Genomic DNA, 25,076 nt, shown 5'->3' on the forward strand with positions numbered 1-25,076 from the left:
TGACACTAATTTGGAGTATTAAACAAGATTAATTACAAAACTAATTACACAGATTGAGACTAATTTGCAAGACGAATCTATTAAATCTAATTAGTCAATGATTTAACAATGTGTTGCTACCGTAGACATGTGCTAACGATGGATTAATTAAGCTTAATAGATTTATTTCGTAAACTAGTCTTCATCCGTGCAATTGGTTTTATAATTTACTTATGTTTAGTCCTCCTATTTAGCATCCGAATATTTGATAAGACAAAGACTAAACTTTCCCTGGATCCGAACACCCTGTGAATTGGTATCGCAAATGCACACAAAACCAGACCGGACTGAATAATGGTTGGCATTCAAACTCTAGAACGGTCATTACGTGTAGCTGTGTTTTAACAATCTTGTAACATGCCGCTAACATTTGGTTACATTTGGGTGGGTCTGCGTTTTGATTGTTTGGCCTGGCTCTTCGTTACGGCTTGTCATCTCCATTCTCCAACTACGCACCGGGTCGCGATAAGACCTTATCCTGCGCGGTCACTTGGCGCGAGGGTGGCCACCCACGTCAGACGAGCGGGCTGACCTGGCGCCCCTCCAGCTCATCCTATCTACATATCTGTGTCCCTCTCCCCCGGCCAGCCGCTCCTGCCATCACACATCCGCACACGTCCCAGAGCAAGCGCCTGAGCCCAAGCCCCCATGGCCGCCACCGCCGTCGCGGCGTCTCTGTCCGTGGCCCAGGGGCTCGGGAAGCCCCTCTACGCCGGCAGCAACGCGTCGTCGCTCCGGGTCGTCGCGCCCCGCCGGTCGGCCAGGATGGCCGTCGTCCGGGCGTCCGCGCAGAAGCAGCACCCGGCCAAGGAGTGGGCGGCCGCTGCTGCCGTGGCGGCGGCGCTGGTGCTTCCCGAGGTCGCGGAGGCCGCGCCGGGGATCTCGCCATCGCTCAAGAACTTCCTCCTCAGCATCGTCTCCGGAGGGGTCGTGCTCGTCGCCATCGTCGGCGCCGTCGTCGCCGTCTCTAACTTCGATCCCGTCAAGCGGGGCTGAGCTCGATTACATGCATCGTTGTGTGTTGGTGTACCCTATGTACTGAGATCTCTTTCCCCCCATGTAAACAGTGTTTGATATTGCGTGAATCTTTTGCCGTGTAAATTTCATTTCATGCTCGCATAGCCATCATCTGTATGAGACAGATTCAACAGCGCAGTCGGTTTCTGATCTTCGTGCATATTTCGCTCCAGCAACATTTTCGATATTCGGTCGGATCATGCCAGTTTATGTTCTGATATACATAGGAGTATATGAGATTCTTGGAATTAATGATGGGTTCTCTTTGTACTCTTTTGTTATGTTATGGACTAAGTCACCTAACAGTATGATTCCATTGCATACTTTGTCTCACTGTTACTAAATTATGACTACCCTTTTTCTGCTCTGAAAAAATTGTGTTTCTACTTTCATTATAGCAATTCCTTCTTCACATGATCTCTTTTCTGATCATTCATTGATGCATGATGAGGGCACTGAACTTTTCAAAGTGGGAAAGGTAAAGCATAATGAAGCCTCGTGCATATTATGGTAATACAATACTTCTGATGTTTCTTTCATTCTTGTCAGCCACCCACCAAGTAAGAAAATATCCAATTCAAATAACACTTTTGGTCCATCTGCTTGGTCTTTTGACATCGCCCTGTTCGCTTGGCTTATAAGCCGTACTTTTTCAGCCAACGAACAGTATTTTTCTCTCACAACAAATCAGCCAACGGTACTTTCAGCCATGGCTTATCAGCCAAGCGAATAGGGAGAAAAGATGGAGCCCAATAAGGTATCGGAGGATGTATTTGTAACTGTGTCTGAGTGGGCTCTAGGTCCTGAATCCTTATTGTTCTTATGTCATGCAAAATTATTAGGAATTTGTTGCTGATCCTTTCAAAATTGTTCTTTGCAGTGAAAAACCATGCTCATCTGCTGCAGGCCAGTAAGCAAGATCGGATAAGCTGGATATATTCCAGACATGGATGCACATCTTCATGGGAGGTCACTAATTAACAATCCAGAAAAGTTTGATAGGAAAGAAACAGAACCTCAGAAGAAACTTGAGACAAGTTATTAGTCGCAAAGTGTTACTGGGCAGCCAAGAACTCGAGAACCAAGCTGTCATTTATCACTGGGCCCGTTCGCTTCCTCCGGAATGTTCACCGGGAAGAATTCCCGGCTGGAATCGTTAGTCAATTTACATAACCTTCCAATTAGCTGGAATAATTCCTGGTGTCATACTGCCTCAAACGAACGGGCCCTTAAGGAGAAATTTTCTGATTGGGAATTTGGGATTCTCATACTTTCCATGTAAAGTGTACCACTGAACTAACTGATCAGTCGAGTTGCACCATGATACGATAAGGATTTCAATGCTGCTCCAGATTTGAGCATGTATCCAACTGTGGAGTCAGCTGAAAAGAGGCCTACTTCAGAAGTTCATTCTATTTATCACGGACCTGAGAATCCTGTTTTTGGAGATGAAATTCACATGCAGCAGCCTGTTTCAGATATGTTTGGCAATAAAATTGAATTATCGAACCCATTTCAGACCAAGAACCTTCAGAGTGACATTGATATGAGCATTTTCTTTGGGCAGAAGGTGGCCAAGAAGCAAGAAGATAAATTTCCAAGCTTCAGCAATCCAAGTTCAGACACCTTCCCTGCAGAGAAAGCAGCGAGTTCTTTAAGACAAACTGTCGATCGACACAGTAAAGTTTCAGGGGAAGGAAATGACAATGTAGGGAAGGAGCTCATTTCACACCCGCGAAATGCAGGAGCAAGCACTTACATGCGTGAGTTCCTCCATGTCCATTTAAGGGCTTCTCATTTTTTATAGTGTCTGTTTGAAAATATTAATGTTTCCTTCACCCGTTAGGATTTTAGTGTTGGTTTTCACCATAATCTTGCCTCATTGTATGCCTGTGGAATTCTGGATTTGTGAATTGTTGGTGATTAGTGGAAATCTGATGTTATACAATGCTAATCTATTAGACTTCTGAATATTTGTAAGTAAAGTCCATCAAAGGCTACAGATATGTAGTCTATAAGTCTATTAGATTGTTCCAATAAAATGTACCGGACCTTTTCTGCTCTGAACTTCAACTCTCACAATGACAGATCCCAGCTATGGCAACCCTTTCTTTAAAAATGTTCAAACAACAGCAGCAGCAGCAGCAACAACAACAAAGCCTTTAAGTTCCAAACAAGTTAGGGTAGGCTAGGGTTAAAACCCAGCAGAAGCCATCAAGGCTCAGGTACGTGAAAAACTGTTTTCCAAGTACTCCTATGTAAGGCTAAGTCTTTGGATATATTCCATCCTTTCAAGTCTCCTTTTATTGCCTCTACCCAAGTCAACTTTGATCTTTCTCTGCCTCTCTTCACGTTATTATCCTGACTTAGGATTCCACTACGCACCGGTGGCTCCGGAGGTCTCTGTTGGACATGTCCAAACCATCTCAACCGGTGTTGGACAAGCTTTTCTTCAATTGGTGTTACCTCTAATCTATCACGTATATCATCGTTCTGAACTCGATCCCTTCTTGTATGACCGCAAATCCAACGCAACATACGCATTTCCGCGACACTTATCTGTTGAACATGTCATTTTTTCGTAGTCCAACATTCTGCACCATACAACATAGCAGGTCTAATCGTCGTCCTATAAAACTTGCCTTTTAACTTCTGTGGTACCCTTTTGTCACATATAATACCAGATGCTTAGCACCACTTCATCCACCCTGCTTTGATTCTATGGCTAACATTTTCATCAATATCCCCGTCTCTCTGTAGCATTGATCCTAAATATCAAAAGATATCCTTCCTAGGCACTACTTGACCTTCCAAACTAATATATTCCTCCTCCTGAGTAGTAGTGTCGAAGTCACATCTCATATACTCAGTTTTAGTTCTACTGAGTCTAAAACATTTGGACTCCAAAGTCTCCCGCCATAACTCCAATTCTAATTCACTCATGTCTAGCTTTCATCAACTAGCACTACATCATCCGCGAAAAGCATACACCAAGGGATGTCCCCTTGTATGTCCATTGTGACCTCATCCATCACTAAGGCAAACAGATAAGGGTTCAAAGCTGGCCCTTGATGTAGTCCTATCCTAATCGGGAAGTTATCCGCGTCTCCATCACTTGTTCGAACATTAGTCACAACATTGTTGTACATGTCCTTAATAAGTCCGATGTACTTCGTTGGGACTTTATGTTTGTTCAAGAGAAATGCTATACATTAGCCGGTTGTTTCATTTGCTCAAAATAGCCGGTTTTGTGGCCGTTGGTTTTGTTTGTGTGTCTTCATTTCAATCGTCCGATCCATCTTAGCGCACGGCACCCAGCTCCGTCGTCGTCTTCAGTTTCTGATTGTGGGCCAGCGTGGTTTTTTTGACTTTCTTGGTAGTGGCGCCCGAATTTTCTCGGCCGTTTCCCACTTTCCCGATTCCCCCATTTTCGATTCGGCTCCCCCCGCAACCGAGTTGAGGCGACTCGCGGCGGCTCCGGTGCGACGGCCGGCGCTGTCAAGGGTTTCGGCGAGCTAAGTTCTTTTGTTCCCCTTCCCATGTTTCCTTTTGGCGTCACCGCTGTTTGTATCTGTCGTCTCTCGAGGATTTCGCTGGTACCGAAGAAATCCCTGCCACTGCCGCACCCGTTGTGCACCAGTGGATCTAGTCTGACGCAGGGAGGGTTGCGGCTGCCGTCGATTGGAGGGAGTAGTCGTCGTCGGCCTCTGTTGATTTGAGAGAGTCCGCGCTGTCGCGTGTAAGATCCCTTAGCCACCCGGCTGCTGCCTCCATCGCTGCTCACCGCGACGGGCGCGGGCGTCCCCGGCGGACCACAGCCTGCTCCGTCCGTCGCCGCTTACCACCAAGACGGGGCGCGTGGTGTCCCCGGCATGGGCTCCAGGGAGTCGCGCACAGCAGGAGCCGCACGCTCCAGGCGCCCAAGCACCACTAGGCCTGGTGGCCTGTTCTTTTGTCTGGAAGCAGTCCGTTCGTTGCCCCTCTCCCTCTCTGCTGTTTCTGTGACTAAGGAGCTAGATCGATCTCCTTTGTTACATGTTCAGTTGTTCAGTTCAAGTGAATAGTTTATATATGCTCAAGTTGATTTGCTGACTATTTGTTTAGTTCTAGTGAATTGTTAGTCATGTCCCGGGTGGTTTTGAATCTTCCAGTATATTCTATGTTTAGTTCAGTGTAAATCTTTCAGAATAGTGATGTATTATTTCATTGTAGAATTTTAGTTAGTTTCTGATCCTGCATAGTTTGAGTTTTAGATTTAGTTTTAGTTTTCTTCAGAGTCTACCAGTGTGAACCATTGCAATCTTTTTGTTCAGGTTATAGGTTTATTTTTTAGTTTCTATTCAGTTTTAGTGTTAATCTTCCATAATAGTGATGTGTTATTTAATTGTAGAGTTTTAGTTAGTTTCTGAAGCTGCATAGTTTCAGTTATAGATTTAGTTTTAGTGTTAATCTTCTAGAATAGTAATGTATTATTTCATTGTAGAGTTTTAGTTAGTTTCTGATGATGACGGCCGTTGCGTTCAAAAAAAAAAGATGATGACGGCCTCTATTGATTTTCAGAGAGGCCGTCCTCGCATGTAGGATGTGTGTAGCAGCAGCAGCAGCAAGTAATGAAAATTAGTCACTTGCTTTTGTTAGTTTGACTTTGAATTCATGGATATCATTTTGTTTTTTAGGGTTATGGCTCATACTAGCAATCCCTGTTGCGGCAATCACGGGCTGCAGGATAACAATCGAGTTGGCCCTGCTCTTCGTTATGTGAATTATTTTAGAAATGTATGTTTCTTTATTTTGTTTTTAAATAAATCTAGTATGGAATTAGCTCTTTTTTCATACATTATTAGCTTTTTCTGTGTTTATCAGGCTTCCATGTCATCTGCGAATCTTCATTTGCTGGAGGAGTTTGTTGGTTTTTGTGAGGCCAAGAAAATAAATCTGCATAATGACCCTGTGCAAGAAGGGAGTACATCTTGCCATGATCAAGCTAATGCTATTCCTGATTCATCATCATTTAAGGAGGATATCATTTTGTATATTGGTGATCAGTTGCATCCTAATGTAATTTTTTCCCCTTAGGTGCCTTTTTGAACTTACTGATTGTCTGTTTGGTAGTTCTAACTTTTTTTTTCAGGTCATTGACGACCTATGCAAGCTCGTGAATGAGAGTTCATATGGGAAGTGTAGGTTCTGTAAGATGCCCACTGAGAGCTTAGTCCTTAGTGTCCTTCATATATTGTCAGATGCTGCACAGATCAGCAAAGACTCCAAAGGAAACACTGCTGCTCCTCCTATTTTAGATCCTAATGTTGGAGGTATTTTTAGTATTTTCTTTAATTTTAATTTATTGCATTTTGTTTTAATTTTTTTTCTTTATAAGTAGTAATGTTTTTTTATACTTTTTGGAATTCAGTTGTAAAAGGCCCATCCGTGCATTGTTCTCAGCAGTTCACCAGGCGCAGTGGTGCAGGGTTCCCCGTACCCATGAAGTGCACAAGAATTCCAATCAACGAGACTACAGGAGACCCAAAGAATGCGCACACTCATGTTGCTGGTAAGGACAAGTCATTCCCATTAACACAGACTGGTTTGTTTTCTTCTTATGTACTATATTAACTTTTTTTACCTAATCATTGGTTCTGAAATATATCTGTATATATTTTTGTATAGGTATTGAGGGGAATTCTATTGTTAACAACTTCCAAATGCACAGTGGCGAGCAACCCCTTATGCGTAGTGGCGAAGGGTTTCAGCATCCTGTTAATTGCACAAGGCCCCCAAATTATGAGTCTACAGGAGTTCACAACAATGGCCACATTCCTGTTTCTGCTAGGATCAGTCCTCACCCTCAGGTTGTGTAATCCTCCCGTTTTTTCATGTTAATATATTTTTGTATTCGTGTCATCTTGTTTAGTTTTTCATCTTTTATGGATTTTTCTTATTTCTTTTATTATATAGAACCCAAAAGAAGCTTCTGATTTCTCACATGGTTTGAAAATGAACAAGCAAATGCTGGTCCTGGACACTCCTTTGGTGATGTGTAAGGGCAATCGTATGTTTCATGAGGCTGCATCCATGGTAGATAATGGTCCTATCATGAACAAGAAACAAAAGGTATAACGTTGCTCCATATGCTGTGACTACCCCGCTCGTGGGTAGTCTGTTTTTGTTAAAGAAGCATTTGCAAACCATTAGTAAGTTTTTTTATTTCATTTTTTTCTTTTTACCACTTCAGGTCCAAGTTGGTAATTCAGTTAGACCGGTTATCAATATTTCTGATGAGAGACCTAAGCTTGAAGAGGTCAGATATAGGATGAGGACCAGATCTGGCCAGAGATTTCCTATAACTGAAGAAGAGGTTTGTTACTATAATGCAATCTGTGGGCTTGCTCATAGCCAATGGAGTGGGTAAGTTAAGTTTCTTTTTTTTTGGTATTGTCTCTTTTATCAATCATGTTTTTTTTTTCGCTGACACTTTTGTTTTTTTAGTTGGAAGGCAGTCGAATTCTCTTTGTTGACCAGTGTGACATATTCCTCACTGGGCGAATCCGTTGAGCCTGGGGGCAAAGTTGATAACTATTTTGTTTCCGGGATGTGTTGTTATTTTTTTTTAGGATGTTCACCCTCGGCAGTCGAAAAAACACTTTTTCTATCCAAAAGTTGGGGTATGTTTTGTTCTTATTCTTGTTCAATTTTTTAAATTTTAATTTATTTATTTTTCAAGTTCATTAGTCAGTCAGTCTAATTTTTTATTTATTTATAGGGTTCTCTTTATACCTACAACTGCTCAGATGATGTGAGGATAGTCCAGAAATCGTTCATCGGTGCCAATTCTACCTACAAGCTTCATTTGTCAGATAAGGTTTTTCATTCTTGCATTTATTTTTTGTTTTACACTTCCTATGTACAGATAAAAGCCCTGCTATGTAATGTGATTTACATTTTTTTTGATGAAATGTGATTTAATTTTAATGTATATGTTTTAGCTTTGTTTTCCAGTAGTCCTTCATAAGCATTGGTTCGTGTTCATTGTCGATCTGAAGAACAAGATGTTTGTATTCTTGGACTCTTACTTCGATTCCAATGCTAATTTTCAAATTGATGCTAGCTCGAAGCTTGTAAGTTTATTTTATGTTATCTTGATCAGTTTCTCTGGTCTTAGCTTGTACCTTGTTTGTACTTTACCTATTTTTTTGTCAGATTATTGCTTTCAAGGAGTGCTGGTATCAGCATGCTGAAGGCTATACAAGTTTGGAAGATTTCTCTGTGTCTTATCCTGCAGTCCCCAAACAGAACAATATGTAAGTCTTGCTATGTTTTTTTTTCTTTGAACAGTCATCTTTCTTATTGGTTCGCCCACTGACTTTTTTCGCCATCCTCTGCCCCTAGTGTTGATTGTGGTATTTTTGCCGTCAAGTTCATGGAACTCTGGGATAAAGATATTGATCTAAGGAATGTGTTTGACCAATCTGATATTTCAAATATCAGGGTGAAGCTCGCAAACAATATGTTTTTCAGCAGGGCAAACACTATTAACAAGTCTCTAGTAATCAACTTGTGCCAGCAGGTACTTGTCCCCTCATAGTCTTTGTTGCATTAGCCTTTTTTATGATTTATATGTTTGTTTTTATATTTTAGATTGTGGCTCTATCCAGGGACAAGTTATCATTGTTATTAATTTTTTTTCTTGCAGGGGATCAATCCACGTGTCATTAACTAGGCTTTTTTTTCTCGCTGGGCGATGGCTGGAGCTATATCACATAGGATTAACAAAAATGTATAGGGGAGGGTACTAGCCAAAAACATGTTTTTTTGTTCTGGAGATGTGTTTGCACGCACATAGAACAATATAGTAATGTTTACATGCACTTGTAATGTCTCTTGTAATATCCTATTACATGAACTGATAATGCCTTTATGATAGCACTATATTACTGTCTTCCTTGGTCCTCTTGCACTCTTTTCATTTGCATCAGTGTTGTTTCTTGTTGTTTTCTTCATCCTCTTTGGCTTGGGCTTGATCGGAGATCTGCAAGGATATTTTAACTTTTGATTATGATAGCACTGCTGTAATGTCAAGAATAGTGTTGAGGTTTTTTTATTCTTTACCTGTGCTCTCGTTTGCTGTTACTTTCTTCTTCTTCTTGTTTTCTTTTTGCTTCATTTTCTCTCTTTCCTATTCTATCAGTGGCTTCATTCTTTTTGGCAATGCTGGTCTGCCCCTTTTTGTTGTTGTTTCTGGATCCCCAATATTGTTGTCTGCATTGTTCACTGTTGCATTTGCCTCCCCTCTGATTTGTTCCACTTCAATGGAGTGTACCTCTTCTTGAGTGTTTTCAGTTGTTTCGGACATCAGAATTGTTTCCAGGTGCAAGTCAATCCTGTTCATTTCTGCCATAAGGTACTTTGTTGCTTCCTCTCTTTTCGATGCCTTTGAATTGATTATTGTAGATTGCCTTGATAGCATATTGAATCTTAGCAGTGAACGCGCGTTAGCTGTGTTTTCTCCAATTCTTTGCTTGACCATTCTAAGATCCCTTTTCCTCCATCTATCTATTATGTACTTGTCTGGTATTCTGCTAATTTCTTTTTCAATCATCACTTTCAGGATGTGCGAGCAGAGTACTTCATCTTTGTTGAATTTGGCGCAGATGCAACTCATCTCCTCTACTCCCTCTCTGAGGTCAGTCATGACAGTGTACTTTCTTATCCTCTCTAGTTTCTGAACTTGGTTACTTCTCTGCCATACTTGAAATACTTTGTCTTCTTGGATTTCTTTGTAAGCTAATGTAGATGTAGCTTTTAGTTGAAGCTGGAATTTTTTGTATATATTCCTGTTGTACAATTCTTCTGTCTGAATCTCAAATGTGTAGCCAAACATTAGGTCCTTCTGCCTTTTTTTGTACACTGTAGTGGTCCTCTAGATTTTTTGCTCTGTCTATTGTTTCTATCATTCGTTGGTACTCTAAGAAGAAGCTGTGTATACTATAGGTTGGACCCACATTCTCTTTGAATCTTGCATTGACAGCCTCACTTCTTGATGTGGTTTGGATAAACGGGAAGGAATCATGTTTGTAGTATACTGGGATGAATCTTTCCCTTGTCTCCCACATCCTTGTGAAGTATTTGTTGTTCTCTAGCCTTTTGTCTTCAATCATCTTACCCCACAAGTACTCAAATTCTTCTTCTAATAAGCAGTTGTTTACTGTGTCTTCAAATATTTCGTAGAGGCCTTTGTTTTTTGCGAAGACTTTTAGGTTCTTGTTGTAGCATTTGTTTTTGATGTGAAACAAGTAGTTTCTATGTCTTGTATTTGGGAACACCTCTGGAATGGCTGCTTTCATTGCTTTGTCCTGATCCGTAATGATGGACCTAGGGTGCTTGCCTCCCATTGATTCCAGAAATGTTTCAAATACCCACTTGAAAGTCTCTGCTGTTTCATCATGTAGGAAAGCGCATCCAAATAAACAAGTTTGAGCATGGCCAGTTATCCCCACAAATGGCGCAAACGGTAGCCTGTATTTGTTAGTCGTGTATGTTGTGTCAAAGCTGACACAATCACCATATTCTTCATAATATTTAAGTGATGATCCATCTCTCCAAAAAATGTTTTTAACTCTATTTTCCTCATCCAAATCAAACTTGTAGAAGAAACTTGGGTTATCAGACTTTTTGTTTCTGAAGTTGTCCAATAGCCTAGTCATATCTAATCCCCTAACTTCTCTGTTAATTTTTGTTCTTATGTTACTAATGTCTTTCTTCTTCACAGGAAGTGCCGTGGGTCCTCCTCTAAGATTGGACAGGATGGTTACCATCTTTCTTGTCGGAATGTTGCTTTCATTTAATGTTCTTATGAGTGCTTTCTTCATGTCTGTCAAATACTTGTGCCCATCAAAATGCTTTCCTGGCTGTAGGTCATGGTTGTGTTCTAATTCTAGTCCAGTAATCCTCCAGATTTGACCTTCTTCTTTGGCAACCATAGTACACTGACAATTTGTTTTTACTACCACATTTGTTTTCCTTTTAGGTCCTTTCTTTTTTCCAATGTCCTTGCCCACCTCTGCCTCCTGCTATGGTAAGGTCTTTGGTTCTTTGTTTTTTGTCATACTTGTTGCACTTAACTGCGACTTTTGTGACCTCTTGTTTTTTTTCTTGCTTCCAGACCTGAAGACTTTTACTACAGCCGTTCCAAAGCCAGCCAGGTATGCATAGAAGTTGAAAAAATGTTGAGCAGCTTCCTTTGTTTCAAATTCCATCCCTATTTGTGGAGTGTACATGCTATTGATGTCAGCATTGTTTCCTGCAGAAGCTGCTACCTGTTCTGCAGCAATGAATTCCTCAATTTCTTGTTCAGTAAGTTCTTGGCTGTTGTTTGTTTCTACACTGTCAGCATCTTCAGGTGGCACGCTCACTGCTTGAAATATTACTGATGTTGTCGATGTTCCTTGAACTTCTTGTAGCTTCATGTTTTTGAAGATGCTATTCTGCCATTGTTCTTCTTCACTATCAATTAAGTAATCTTCACCCCACTCTATGAGTTGATTGTCTTGATATTCATTGTTTGAGTATTGCAGTTCTTCATGTCTTTCAGGGCCATTGCTAATGGTTTCTACTTTTTTCTGCAGGTCACTTCTTCGGGGGTCTTTTTCTAGAGCAGGACACATTGATGTATTGGGTGCATACTGTCCTGTCTCCATTCCATTCATTGTTTCTTAGTCTCCCTCGCATCTGCTAGTTGTTATATACATACTATTTTCCTCCATAGACAAACCGCAGTCGCCCCCTACAAGCTGTATTAATGCATTTATGTTGAAGATAAGTTTTTTCCATATTCTGTGTATTTGAAACTTAGTTCTTTTCAATATCGGCTTACCTCATGACTTTGTTGGCTGCAGTACCAGTTGTTGAAGTCATCAAAGTTTGGTAATGTGCTTTCATGTTCCTGGGTGACTGTGATTATCAAAATGTAAGTTGCAGAAAGTTATCATATATTTTTTTCTTACGAAGATTTTTTTACCTGCACATGTCCACTGGATCTCATTTGTGCACTTGCTACTGTTTGGTGACCCCTGTAAACAAACTATTCTTACTGATTGCGACTATATAATTTTTGCATATTTAAATGTTTTTGTCAATGTCATACCTGTGTGTTCATGTCTCCCAACAACAAAGATGTATATGGGCCAAATGTATGCTGCATATTCAATTCCATTAAGTATGAGATTAGTTCTTTTGTTTTTGTAATTACAGTAAACACTATCAGGGTTTATTCTTTTTATGTCTTGTAAATTCATCATGATGGTAGTATTTTTTGTACCTGGACACTAGCAGGTATGATGTTTTCTTCCTGGGAGTTTCTTATCTGTTCAATTATGAGCTCTGTGTAACTCCCCTGCCAGTTGTTTCCTAAGCTGATTGGGGTATTAGAATCTATTGTCTTGATTTGCTGTTGTTGCTTCCCCTTCTCCTTGCTTGTGAATCTTCTGATAATATGATTTTTCTGCCAATAATATTATTTTTTTTGGGTGAGGGGTTAGATGATATGTGTTTTGTCAGGCTGTGATCCCAATTTTATCATTTTTTTGGTGTAAATCCTGCAGTGTTATTTGTGATCATAGCAGCAGGCAAGATGAATGAGATCCTGCAGTGTTATCGTGATCATAGGAGCAGAAAGATGATGGGGATCCCCATGTGCTCCAAATATTGATTTTGAAGGTTAGTGATTTTTTCAACTTACTTGGTTTGCCCCGTGAAGTTCAGTCTGATGTTGCTGTACGTCGTCCTCATCCTCCATCTTGGTCTCTCCTATTTTCTTTTCTTGGTTTTGTTCTTCGATCTATTTTTTGGCAGCCGGCGGCTGCTGGGGGGGGGGGGGCTTCGTGTGGTTTTGGAGAAGAGGTTGGTGTGCTCGGTCAAGTAGTGTATCTAATTGGGGCTTTTCTTTTTTCTAGTTTTGGCTGGGGCCTTTTTGGGCTTTTCTTTTTTGGTTTTGGCTTGGGCCTTCCCTTTATGGCATTTTTAATTTTTTCGTGGGCTTTTTTTTGACATTGTCTTTTTTGGGCTTCATTTTTTCTTGTTGGGCTTTTGTCCTTTTTATGGGCCTTTTTTTGGATGGCCTTTATTGGCAGCAAACCGTTCATTTCAGGCGTCTTTTTTATTGGCTCAGCTGTTTTTTTCTCTCGTTGTTTGCATCCTCCATTTACTCTCTACCTTTTCTCCAGCTGCCCCTCCTCCAGCCCTGTTCTTTTGTCCTCCCCCTATCTTTTCACATATAGTTTCAGTCATTTAGAGTTCAGGTTATTTAGTTTCAGCTGGTTATTTAGTGTAAACCGAGAAGTTCTTATGTTGGATTTAGTTATTTTGTTCATTTTCAGTTTTCAGTCTTAGTCATTTGTAGTCATAGTTAGTTTATTTAGTTTCTGTTTTAGTAAGATTCAGTTCTAGTCAGTCTTGTAGAGTTCAGGTTATTTAGTTTCAGCAGGTTATTTAGTGTAAACCGAGAAGTTCTAATGTTGGATTCAGTTATTTTGTTCATTTTTAGTTTTTAGTCTTAGTCATTTGTAGTCATAGTAAGTTTATTTAGTTTTTGTTATAGTAAGATTCAGTGCTAGCCAGTTTATTCAAATTTAGGAAAGATTCGGTCCTAGTCAGTTTAATTAAATTTAGGAAATTGTGTTCAGTGCTTTCAGTTTATTGAGTTGTTGCTTCATTCATAGTTTTAGTCTATTGTTTGATTCGTTGTTGTTTTCCATGTTCCCCAACGCTGTTTTTTTCTGTGTTGTTTAATCTGAAATCTGAAATGAGTTTGAATCTGAGAGCGGTTGCGCGGCAGGGGGGAGGGGTTGGGGGGGATATTCGTGGGTTGGGGGTTAGTTTCAGTTGTCTTTTGGGTCTTAGTTTCATTATTACTTTATTTCTTAGTTTCATTCTTAGTTCAGGTTATATTTATTTAGAGCTTTTTAGTTACTCTGTTCAACTCAATTACAATCATGTCAGTTCAGTTTCATTCTCTCTTTAGTTTAATGTCTACTAGTTCATTTCAATCTTCAATTACAATTATGTCATTTCAGTTATATGTCTAGTCAATCTTCAATAACAGTTATGTCAGTTCAGTTTTATGTCTAGTCAATCCTCAATAACAGTTATGTTTGTTCTGTTATATGTCTAGTCAATCTTCAATTACAGAATTTCCTTGCTGCAAATTCTACTCTAATAAGTTGCATTTGTTTCATAAGGTTATTCTTTTTTTTTCTTTTTTGAGTTTAGTTTTTGGGTCAGCAGTTGAGTTGAGTTTAAGCTTTTGTTTAGTTTTTTGGAAGTATGTGAAACTCATTAAAAAATGTTAAATTGTATATACTGATATAAACTCAGATGTTGGAATAAATAGCTCATTAGTGCATTTTTGAACCTAAACCTGATTTGGAATTAGGTTTATGTTTCAGGTTCAGGCTTAGTGCATATTATTAGTTTCACTGCATTCTATTGATTAAAGGTTCAGGTTCAGTTTCATAATCAGGTTTAAGTTCAGTTTCTTTATCCGAGTTATTTAGTTCTCTTGACCAATGTTAGCTATAATGTTTTGTTTCTTAAACAAAGGGTTTTTATCCTCATTTATTGCCCTTGTGTATTGTATGAATTGTTCCATAGCTAATTAGTATGATTGAATGCATCTTTTTATAACCAAGCTTGTTACCTCTCTTTGTGTAGGATCTCAATGCAGTAAGGTTCCTAGCAGAGAAAACCATAGTGGAAATGAAAGGAGAAAGACCCTCCTCTGTGAGATTCAGATGCTTAACCAATTTTGATCGGCATCTTGGAGGGACCGCAATGACAGCAGAACACTACCCCCTCTACTGAGACTCTGAGAGCAGCTATCACTGTTCATTTATTAACACAATGGATAGCTATTTTTCCAAATTCCATATGTGAGTCTGTTCTTTATGTCACTTTTTTCATGATATCTGACTGAACTACATATTTGTATAAAATGTCACTGTATTTCTTTTCTTTTTCTTTGTTCACTGCTACCAATTTGGATTTAATTTTCTTTTTTTTACTGCCCTTTGATGCTAATGGATGTCAAATCCCAGCTATTTTACTGAAACAAAACAGCCAGATTTTTTTCGTATCATCCGGCTGTTTCTTTCTCTTGAAATAGCCGGTTGTTTTGTTTTACTGAAACAGCCGGATGTTGTATAGACACTTCCTTGTTCAAAGTCCACCACATAACATTCCTTGGTATTTTATCATAAGCATTCTCCAAGTCAATAAAAACCATGTGTAGGTCCTTCTTCTTCTCCCTATACCGCTTCATAACTTGTCTTATTAAGAAAATGACATCTATGGTTGATCTTCCGGGCATGAAACCAAATTGGTTCATAGAGACCTGCGTTATTGCTCTCAAGCGATGCTCAATAACTCTCTCACATAGCTTCGTAGTATGGCTCATCAACTTAATTCCCCGGTAATTAGTACAACTTTGAATATCCTCTTTATTCTTGTAGATCGATACCAATATACTTCTCCTTCACCCGTCAGGCATATTGTTCGATCGAAAAATATGGTTGAACAGCTTGGTTAGCCATACTATAGCTATGCCCCCGAGGGATCTCCACGCCTCGATTGGGATACCATCCGGTCCTATCGTCTTACCTCATTTCATCATTTTCAACGCTTCTCTGACCTCAGATTCTTGGATTCTCCGCACAAAGCGTCTATTGGTGTCATCAAAAGAGTCATCCAACTAAAAGGTTGTGTCCGTATTCTCACCATTGAACAATTTGTCAAAATACGCTTGCCATCGATGTCGAAGGGCGGGCCTGGTGCAAGCGGTAGAGTCTTACCGCCTGTGACCGGAAGGTCCCGGATTCGAGTCGCGGTGTCCTCGCATTGCACAGGCGAGGGTAAGGCTTGCCACTGACACCCTTTCCCAGACCCACACAGAGCGGGAGCTCTCTGCACCGGGTACTACCACTCTTGCCATCGATGTTGGATCCCGTCCTCTTTCACCAAGAGATGCTCACTTTTATCCTTAATGCACTTAACTTGGTTGAAGTCCCTTGTCTTTCTCTCACGAACCCTAGCCATCTTATAAATATCCTTCTCTCATTCCTTCGTACTCAAATGTTGGTAAAGATCCTCGTACACTCTACCCTTTATTTATTTATTTTATAATTTGTAGATACCATGTTGAAAAACCACTGAATTGGTAATGGAAAAGCACATAAAACCAGATCAAACTGAAGTTGCTATAACTAACTTGCTCCTTGAATGTCTGCCATGCTCATGCAGATATAGATAATAGAGTCATCATGTATAACACAGACTCTAAATGAACCTAAGATACATATCAGCAGTCAGCTCGAACCCTTCGTAGCTCCTACGCAGGTGGCTTTCATCTGACGGAGTATCTACTTGCTTAAGATCCACTCCAGTCCTCGCTTCGGCGCACCAAGCAGACACTTGTAGTTGCAGTTGAGAGGAGGATGCTCCATCAACTCCAAGAACTTTGCCCAGCGCGCAATCGGTTTATTGTCGCAGCCTCCTCTCCGGTTGCTGAGGTCACGCTGCAAGAACCAGCCGATGCACACCCGCCCGAGTTCAAATTCAGAGTTCAGCGATGCTCAAATCGGCGAATCCAAGATGCTGAAATCGGAGTAGGTGGCTTACCGTGATGCGGAACGCCGCGACAATAGCCACGCCTACAGCGAGGGCGGCAGCGACGACGACGAACAACCGCAGCGTCGCCGCCGTCTTAGGCGTCCATCCCATTGCCCAGAAGCCAGGCCGCGTCAGCGTTCGACTCCACTGCACGCAGGCAAGAAGCCAGGAAGTCTGAGACCAATCAAGAATTGGATACACTGATGAAGCGAATGGTTAAAGAAAAAGGGAGATCAGGTCACCTGATCCCGACGGTCCCGCGGCACGGCGGCGGCGCCGCGCGCCGGGGGGTGCTTCTTGCGCCGCCAAATGGAAGTGACCCGCGGCAGCCGCGCCCACCTGCTCCGCATGAAGCGGACTATCCTGCTGCCACGCGGCGGCGTCCCGGGCTGTGTGGCCGCCGCCGGGCGGTCGCCGCATTGGGATGTGACGGAGAGGAGGAGGCGGCGGCGGAGGCGGAGCAGCAGGGACAGGCGCTCCCCGCCGCGGCCCCACCCCGGGAGCAAGTTCTCCGCGGCGGCGCGGATCTCCAGCCCGCCGCGGTGCTTTAGGCTCAGGGTCACCGACCACGCCGGAGGCCCAGGCGGCGGCGACGACATGAGGGAGGCGGCGGTTCGGCCGCCGCGACTCTGCTTCTCCTGTGGTAACGGTCGAGTGGCCAAGGTGACCGGCGCGGGGCGTGTCTCGAGATCTGGGCCATCCGAAGCGTGGCGTCCAACCAGTGCGGGTGCTTTTGTGATTTTTTTAACTGAGTTTTGTTTTTTAAGAAAAACATCGATGGGACCTTAATTAATATTAACTAGGTTGGTCAGTACTCATTACTACTTTCAGCCTCTTTTCACGCACATGCAAGGAACTGATAAGTCATAAGTGTTCAAATTTCAGTTCAGTTTTGTACTTTCAATGCACATAGTTGCTCATATGGTAAGTAAACTTGATAATATTTTGGTGTGAATTCTGGAACAAAATACTTCCAAGCAGTCCTGTTATTCCTTACGATAATGCTTTTTAGCGGGCGTCCGCCCCGCGTCGGACGCGCTAGTTGCGAAAATCTTCCCTGCCGACCAGTCGGACAGCAGCCGCGCGCCGACCCCCCTCCGCGCTCCCTCCGCTCTTCCATGTTTTTATTTTTTCGGCGCGCTAGACCGAGCAGCCCACACCTACAAGAACGCGGCCCATCCGCCGGAGCAAGCTCGGCCCAAGTTGGAGCGATGAGTGAGTCGTGCGATTCCGACTCCGATGTCCAGCACCGAGGTACGTATGTTTTCTTTCCTTTTTTTCTTATATTTCTTTCTCCACGTTTGTCTTTTTTGGATTCTGACTCCGACGGCATCCAGGATTCCAGGGACGTGTGTTTTTTTCTTTTTCTTTTTTCTATTTCTATTTTGTTTTTTTTCATTTCTTTCTACTATTTCTTTTTTCTTTTTCTTTCTTTTCATCTTTCATTCCTTTTCTATTTTTTCTTTCTTTTCTTCAATTATTTCCATTTCTTTTCTTTTTCATTTTTCATTTTTTGGTATTTTTATTATTCTTTTTGTTTCTTTTTTCTATTTTCATTTTTTATTGTATGTTTTCCTTTTCTTTTTTTCTTTCCTTTCATTCATTTATTTTTCTTTTCTTTTTTCTAGACTTTTGTCATTCTTTTTTTATTCTTTTACTATATTTATTTTACTCTATTAATTTTTATTTCATTTTTTGTTTCCTTTCCTTGCTTTTATTATATTTATTCTTTTACTATATTTATTTTACTCGTGTCGTTCCGTCGAGCACACCCCAAGGGAAAACTCGAAAGTCCACATTCTTCCGTCAGGATCACAAATGAGAGAATAAAGCTTACAACATTCTTAACCATTTACTACATCACTTTATTACAACATTAGAGTACTTAAACAAGTTGAATGCAATAGCGGAATTAAGATGGTTTTACATGTAAAAAGAGTTTATACATTTTAGGTTCATATTTTTATCTTGCAGCGAAGAACAACATATGATCAGAGTTACAGCGGAAATAACGATTAATGGTGAATCATTAACATAATGAACATTTATAAACCAGATATGATGACAGATCATAAAACTTTTCTTCTAAAAATTTTTAGTGAGGGTTATAAATAAACACTACGGTCGTAGCGTGAAAGGAATCCTCTCTGAGCCCATCAGGAGATTTCCACACATAAGAGTCAGCTCTATGTATCATCTGGTCACCTGCAATAGGGGAAATTAAAACCCTAAGTACTCGATTGTACTCAGCAAGATTTACCCGACAAGAGGAAAATAAAGACTCCAAGGATATGCAAGGCTATCTGGCTTGTGGGTTATTGCATATGCAGGAAGCATTATTAAACGTGTCCTTATATTTAATTTTATTAGCAGTCATCATTAGTTTATTAACTAACTATTCTATATAAACACATATGCTACTTTCAAGCAGGTGGTAAGCAATCAGAACCATTTTACCATCTTTCATATTTCAGTTCTTACTACGGTGCTAGACCAAAGCCAAGTCGTACCGTCTCATAAAAACGGTAATTCGTGAATCAATGTATCCCAGCTGGGTACCCTAAAGCACACGCCTCGCTTGTACCCTAGGCATAAATAAGACCAACCCATTCCACTCCTGTCAAAGGGTCTAGGTCCCCGTGCAAACTTGGACTCCAAGCCCCAACACCTGAGACCCAGTCTCAGTATGGTGTTTAGACCTCCACCTAATACCCACCCCTAAAAGCCGGTCAAAAAAGAACCGAAACCCATAACAAGAGAGTAACAAGTCTTCCCGCTCCCATAAGCAACTATGTGCTCAGAATAATAAGTATGTGACCTGACTACCATCCACAGCAGCGGATGGTCCTCAATCGACATAGGTGAAATAAATGCAACCAGAGCCTCGCTCGATTGCCTAACCAAGTCTAGATGCAAAGTACTATTTCACCTGGTCTCCAGTTATCATCCATATATATTTCAGGAGATAGTATATAATAATATTTTTTCTATCTCTCGCGAGTGATAGATAATCACTCGACTTTTACTGAAATTCTTTAGCAAAGCAATCTACACGATCCTGACATACTAGTAGGACTCATAGGATAAGGATATATATATATATGCAAGTGGATTTCATTCAACTCCTTAAAACTTAATGCACAAGCATAAGATAAAGTGCAGAATAATAAGGGTTATGCACCATGACTTGCCTGGATAAGATATAACCAAAAGTTAGCATTCCATCATGGTGACACAATCATTAAGGCACTATCTTTTCTGCTACTCTAGATGACTCAGCGATCCGTCGTCGTTCCTATTATGACATACGTGGATGCAATACAGAGACAGTAATTAATCAACGACAATCGCAACTCTTATCATACGATTACGCCTCTCACGCTAATGAGCTAGCTTTAATGACTAACGCACTAGGCTTTGTATCCATATCGTCAAGTAAGGCTTTATCTCTAGAAAAATGTTTTAGTTCTACAACCCCAAAGTGTTTTGGCATTTCATTGATTTAATATATATATTCGAACTAAGGCTCATTAGCTATCTTAGCAAACTAATTATTATAGAGCTACAAAAATTAAAGTGAGCACCTAATAATATTAGAAATTTATTATGAAATTTTTAGAGCCAACACTATCACCAATTTATTACAAAAATTAATACAATTTTATATCTTAATAATATGAAGCATCTCAATTTAATTAGATAACTCCTAAAAATACTATGAAACTATGTGAACAAAATATACTAGCAGATAGATCATGATTTTAGAAACCTAACAAAATTAGTTTGATAATTTTTTGTTAACTACACAAATTTATATTGAATTTACAAGTTTGCCTTAGAAACTAAATTAGAAAATGTTTTAGGAAAAGAAAAGGGCCGGTGGCAATCAATTTGGCCCAGCAGCCCAACGCGGGGTGCGGCTGTGTGCGCACCGCGATGCAAACAAGCCCTCGGATGTTCTCACCTTTACCACGAGGAGACCCCTAGGATCCCCGCGCATGCCAGCGCGGCGACCGACATCATAAGGCGGTTACGCCGGGCAAACTAGGCTCGCTACGATGGAAGTAAGGGGCCGACCACCATCTATAGCTAAACACGCAAGGATGGGTGGCGGTTAGAGACTTGGAAGCACACTGGTGCGAACTACAACAGTGAGCGGCTATCCACAGCGACGACATGACTGTTTCGATGAGCTAGACCAGCTAGAAGACTAACGAGTGATCGGGTGAGCATAAGGAGCATACAACAAGCTCATCCGAGGTGATGGTCTAGTCAGGGGTGGCCTGAGTAGAGTTGACCACATGCGACCGAGCGGGGCGGTGGCGCTCCGTGATGGACATCTACGTGTCACCCCACTGTCGACGAGCACCCTGGCCAAAATAGCGCGAGCACCAGATGGAGGGAGTCAAGGTGAGTTCAGGGTTACGAGCAATTGAACTGCTATTAACCCTACGAGCCTTACCCCCAAACCTCTCGGCACGGCGGTGTTTTGACTAGTGACGAGCGAAACGCTAAATTGGTGGTCGGTAGCACTTGGCCGGGCAAGAGGAAGATGGGGCACCTAGTTGACTTCTTATGCCACTTACTGGTGCGAGGAATCAAACTGTGAAGCCCTGAGCTAGGTGAATTGGAGGGCGGAAAGGCGGAGCTCTAGCCATGGTCATGCCATGGAGAGGGCACCCGAGCGAGGGCGAGCGGATTAAGACGAGGTGGCTCCATTCGATGGCGGTAGCACAAACACGTGCGCACAGGTGGCGGTTCATGTGGCTTAGCGCGACACGCTTGAATGGAGCGGCAAAACCCAAACGGGGCTCACCGGCGTCGGCCAGCGGGGGCAAGGCGAGGCAACGGGGCATCCCATCGCCACTGTGACTGGGGCCAATGACCAGACATGGCGGCAGTGGCATACGCCAAGGGCATAACGCGGTAGGTGAATAGAAGGGTGGGGTGGACGCCACGTCGATCGAGCGACGGCAACCATAGCCTCGGCTTGGCCCTACGTGTGGCACAGCGACCAGCCACACAAGTGTGGCATGCACGCAGCAGCAGGAGCCAGGACATAGCCAGCCGGGGCTGACCAACACCAGGCCAGGGGCGCTACGCAGCACCGACTGGCACGTGAGCCGGCCAGCGGCAGCCGCCTGGCACCAGCAGCACCCGCGCATGTGTGGTGACCGTGGACTGAGGCTGCACAAGTGTAACTAGTGACATTCATGAGTTTTAAAGCGAAGCAAAGGATGCCGATCAACACGACCGGAGTTCAACCAATTCCACTAACCTAAAGCCGATACTAACACCCAACTGACGAAGCAAACCTCACGTCCAGAGAGCAACCAGAGAGGGAGATAGGGAGGTGCCAACATGAGTTCATCACGTTGAACGTCGGTTCGCGAACCGAGCACCAAACCATGGTTTACAGCGCGTTCTAAGGAGGTTTGGGCAAGTTTAGAGCAAGCAATGTGACATCCAACACAACTTCGACCTATACCATGCTCAAGTGCTTACTTAGAAGCAACCAACAGTAAAAAAAAACATGGATCTAGTGTTTAAACATTTTAGTTAGAATTTAAATGCCAAATGGCATTGTCTACTACCCTTCCACACTTAGAAAAGTTAAGGGTTTCACTTGGGGCTAAGTAGCCATTAACTCTTTTGTCGTAATTTTTAATAGGTCTAAACGGTGTTAACTTCAATCAACAAATACTTCATGCAATAGTCCATACTTTATACTAAACCATAGGAACAAAATATTTAAGCGCTATTTAATTATTTTGCTCAATATAATTCACCAAAAATGGCACTTTAATCACAAGTTCAACTTCTTGCCGATTCAACGAAAAGGTCTGATTTTAATTTCAGATTTGATTTTTGAGCTCCCAAGAACACTAGTTAACAACATTTATTTTCCAAAAGTTAAAGTTGCATTTCCATCTACTAAACTTGTACTTTAATTTTTATTTAAGTACTAAATACAAATTATATTTTATTTTTGTTTATAGAAATTGTTTTCGTGCCAAACAATTAAAACTACTTATCCTATTTTTCTTGTTATGATTTTCATTAGCATTTTTACGCGCTAAGTAAATTAACTTAGATATTTATTCGATTTCTCTCAACCACTAAAGCGAGTCACATAACATTTGTTTATCATTTCATGTGTGTTTTAAATTTTAAAAATTCGAAAACTTGTTTGGCTAATCTCTCTCGGGCCTCAATCTCGGTGCTAAGCAAGCTCGTAACACTAGGGGTGTTACATCCGTCAGTAGGACCGAGTGTCCGAAGATCCATAGAGATGTATGAGACCATCTAGCAAACCTACCTAGGAAGTCAACAAGTACTAGTTTATTCCTTTCCCAAGTAGTGCAACGACCAAGCCATAGTTAAATGTTCCATCCCAAGTCCCCAGTACTAGCCCATGCACCAATGCCCTTTCTCGTTATCATGATCATCAATGTATCTCCTTAGGCGCGTCTCTCATATTCTTGCAGGAACGCCTCAAGTGAGGATCGTGTAGCTGTACAGGTGGTTATCGTCAGCTTCTAGATGTCTGAACGACAACACCCTTAGGCAGGCACCCCACTATTATAAACCCTATTTTGGATACTTATCAAGTTGCATTATGAGTTATGCATTACATGTAGTCTTGATAATGATCACTCTTATACTACACCTAGAGTAGCTTAATAATCTGTAGAAGCCTCTCACCTAAATAATGGGAATGGAAACGCTTAATGCTTATTGCTTAGTTGCTTGGGCAACGGTAGAAGTTGAGCATGAGAAGAGAACTCATACTCATGCGTGTAGAATGCTACACGTGGATAATTAACAACTAAAACCAATGAGGGTACAACTTGACTTATCTAACTAATCTGGCTAAGGACTAATATCCCTAATAGGATAATCTTGATGATAACTTGGATATCTTGCTCATACGAGGGGTAGGTCGTCTTGAGTGTGGGATCTTAGTCGACATAGCTCCTGGAACAGTAAGGACCGTGTATTGGGATATGTAAGTCCGAGTAACCTCCCGTATAGACCACATGTCGCGGATGGGGTCGACAAGCCAAGTAACTAATTACGACCTATTTAACTGTGAAACTGACAAGAGGGTTGGCGTCGGTCGGGAATGTCCAGGACATTGACCGAGCAACCGCTTGAACCTTTCGTTGGACACTTGGGCCAGATTAGGGAAAGGTTGGAAGGCGCGAGGCAACCCTTACTCTCGCGCAAGGGTATGGTGGTTAGTCCCATCCTTCCGTGTGGGTACAGTTGTACACCTCTACAGAGTCTCGAAAGCCTGGAGTCCCTCGGGACGGAACTATCTGGTTGTTCTTTCTTTCTATACCCATGGTAGCATGAACAATGGACTATGAGCACTTTGTTATAATGATGAATACCTTTATTTCTATGTTGAGCATAGTATGTCATAATTCTAATGAACATCATTGCTTTCCACACTCATACAAACGCTCGATAATTACCTTATGCATCCACCAAATACTATATGTTGAAATTAAGCCCTGCGAGTACGCAATGTACTTACGGTGCAGCCGTTAAGTTGTTTTGCAGGTAGACCAGACATTATCTCCGAGGCTAACTCCAATAATGCAAGTTAGCAAACCTTGGAGCGGGCGCTCTCCAAGACGAGCTGCGTGTAAATCCGACGGTTTGACGAGCGACAAGAGCGGCAACCTAGTGCAGGAATAGGGTTGTCAGAGTATTGAGATCTAGTAGTATGTTTATACACTTGAAACCTTTTTTTTGTTATCGACAATGCTTTAGAAATAAATGTAAGGCTGGAGTGTGTATGTGATTGAGTTGTATCCTATGCATTGTGTTGGGTATGTGTGTGTAACTCAACGTAAAGATCCTGAAGAGGAGTTTCTACGTGCGCTCCTGGGGGTCTCGTGTTGTCGCTTTACTTAAATTGAGTAGGTCAAGTGGATGACTCTCGATTTAGGTGGATTAGCACGGCGGGTGCCCCACAATGTTGCAGTACATTTTTTTCGATGTTGCACTACATAGTTTAACGATGTTACAGTATTTATATTCCGATGTTGCACTACATAGTTTTCTCATAATTTGTGATGTTGCACTGGAAGTGTTTCGTGCTCTTAGGACAGGGGCATGGTGGGGAACGGGGACACGAGCGTGGTGGGTGAATGGGGCGCGGTGGGGAACGGGGCGCCGTGGAGGGAACGGGGCGCGGTGGGAAAACAGGGACAGGGGCATGGTGGGGAACGGGGGACAGGGGCGCAGTGGGGAACAGAGACAGGGGCGCGGTGGGGGACAGAGCGCTGGGGCCTGCGTCCTGACACCACCAGGGGGCCGGACATCCGGGCGCTAGGTATACCGTATTCCTT

The 25,076-nt window shown here is 41.9% G+C and overlaps 2 protein-coding genes and 2 pseudogenes across 2 annotated transcripts; 2 read left to right on the top strand and 2 right to left on the bottom strand.

Moving 5' to 3' along the window:
* The first annotated feature begins 627 nt into the window (after positions 1 to 627).
* Positions 628 to 1,124, top strand: LOC136461695 (uncharacterized). Its single transcript, XM_066460994.1, has one exon. The coding sequence runs from the start codon at positions 688 to 690 to the stop codon at positions 1,033 to 1,035; it is 348 nt and encodes a 115-aa protein (XP_066317091.1). The 5' UTR covers positions 628 to 687; the 3' UTR covers positions 1,036 to 1,124.
* A 2,135-nt stretch (positions 1,125 to 3,259) lies between these two features.
* LOC136461692 (uncharacterized) lies at positions 3,260 to 8,883 on the top strand (annotated as a pseudogene).
* A 268-nt stretch (positions 8,884 to 9,151) lies between these two features.
* Positions 9,152 to 10,760, bottom strand: LOC136461693 (protein FAR1-RELATED SEQUENCE 5-like; annotated as a pseudogene).
* Positions 10,761 to 16,441: 5,681 nt separating this feature from the next.
* LOC136461694 (uncharacterized) lies at positions 16,442 to 17,645 on the bottom strand. The gene is made up of 3 exons (XM_066460993.1): positions 16,956 to 17,645; positions 16,723 to 16,860; positions 16,442 to 16,619 (listed from the first exon to the last, which is right to left on the bottom strand). The coding sequence occupies exons 1-3, from the start codon at positions 17,310 to 17,312 to the stop codon at positions 16,464 to 16,466; spliced, it is 651 nt and encodes a 216-aa protein (XP_066317090.1). The 5' UTR covers positions 17,313 to 17,645; the 3' UTR covers positions 16,442 to 16,463.
* Between the last annotated feature and the right edge of the window lie 7,431 nt (positions 17,646 to 25,076).

This window comes from Miscanthus floridulus, chromosome 6 (genome assembly GCF_019320115.1).
Source record: "Miscanthus floridulus cultivar M001 chromosome 6, ASM1932011v1, whole genome shotgun sequence".
Classification (NCBI taxonomy): Eukaryota; Viridiplantae; Streptophyta; class Magnoliopsida; order Poales; family Poaceae; genus Miscanthus; species Miscanthus floridulus.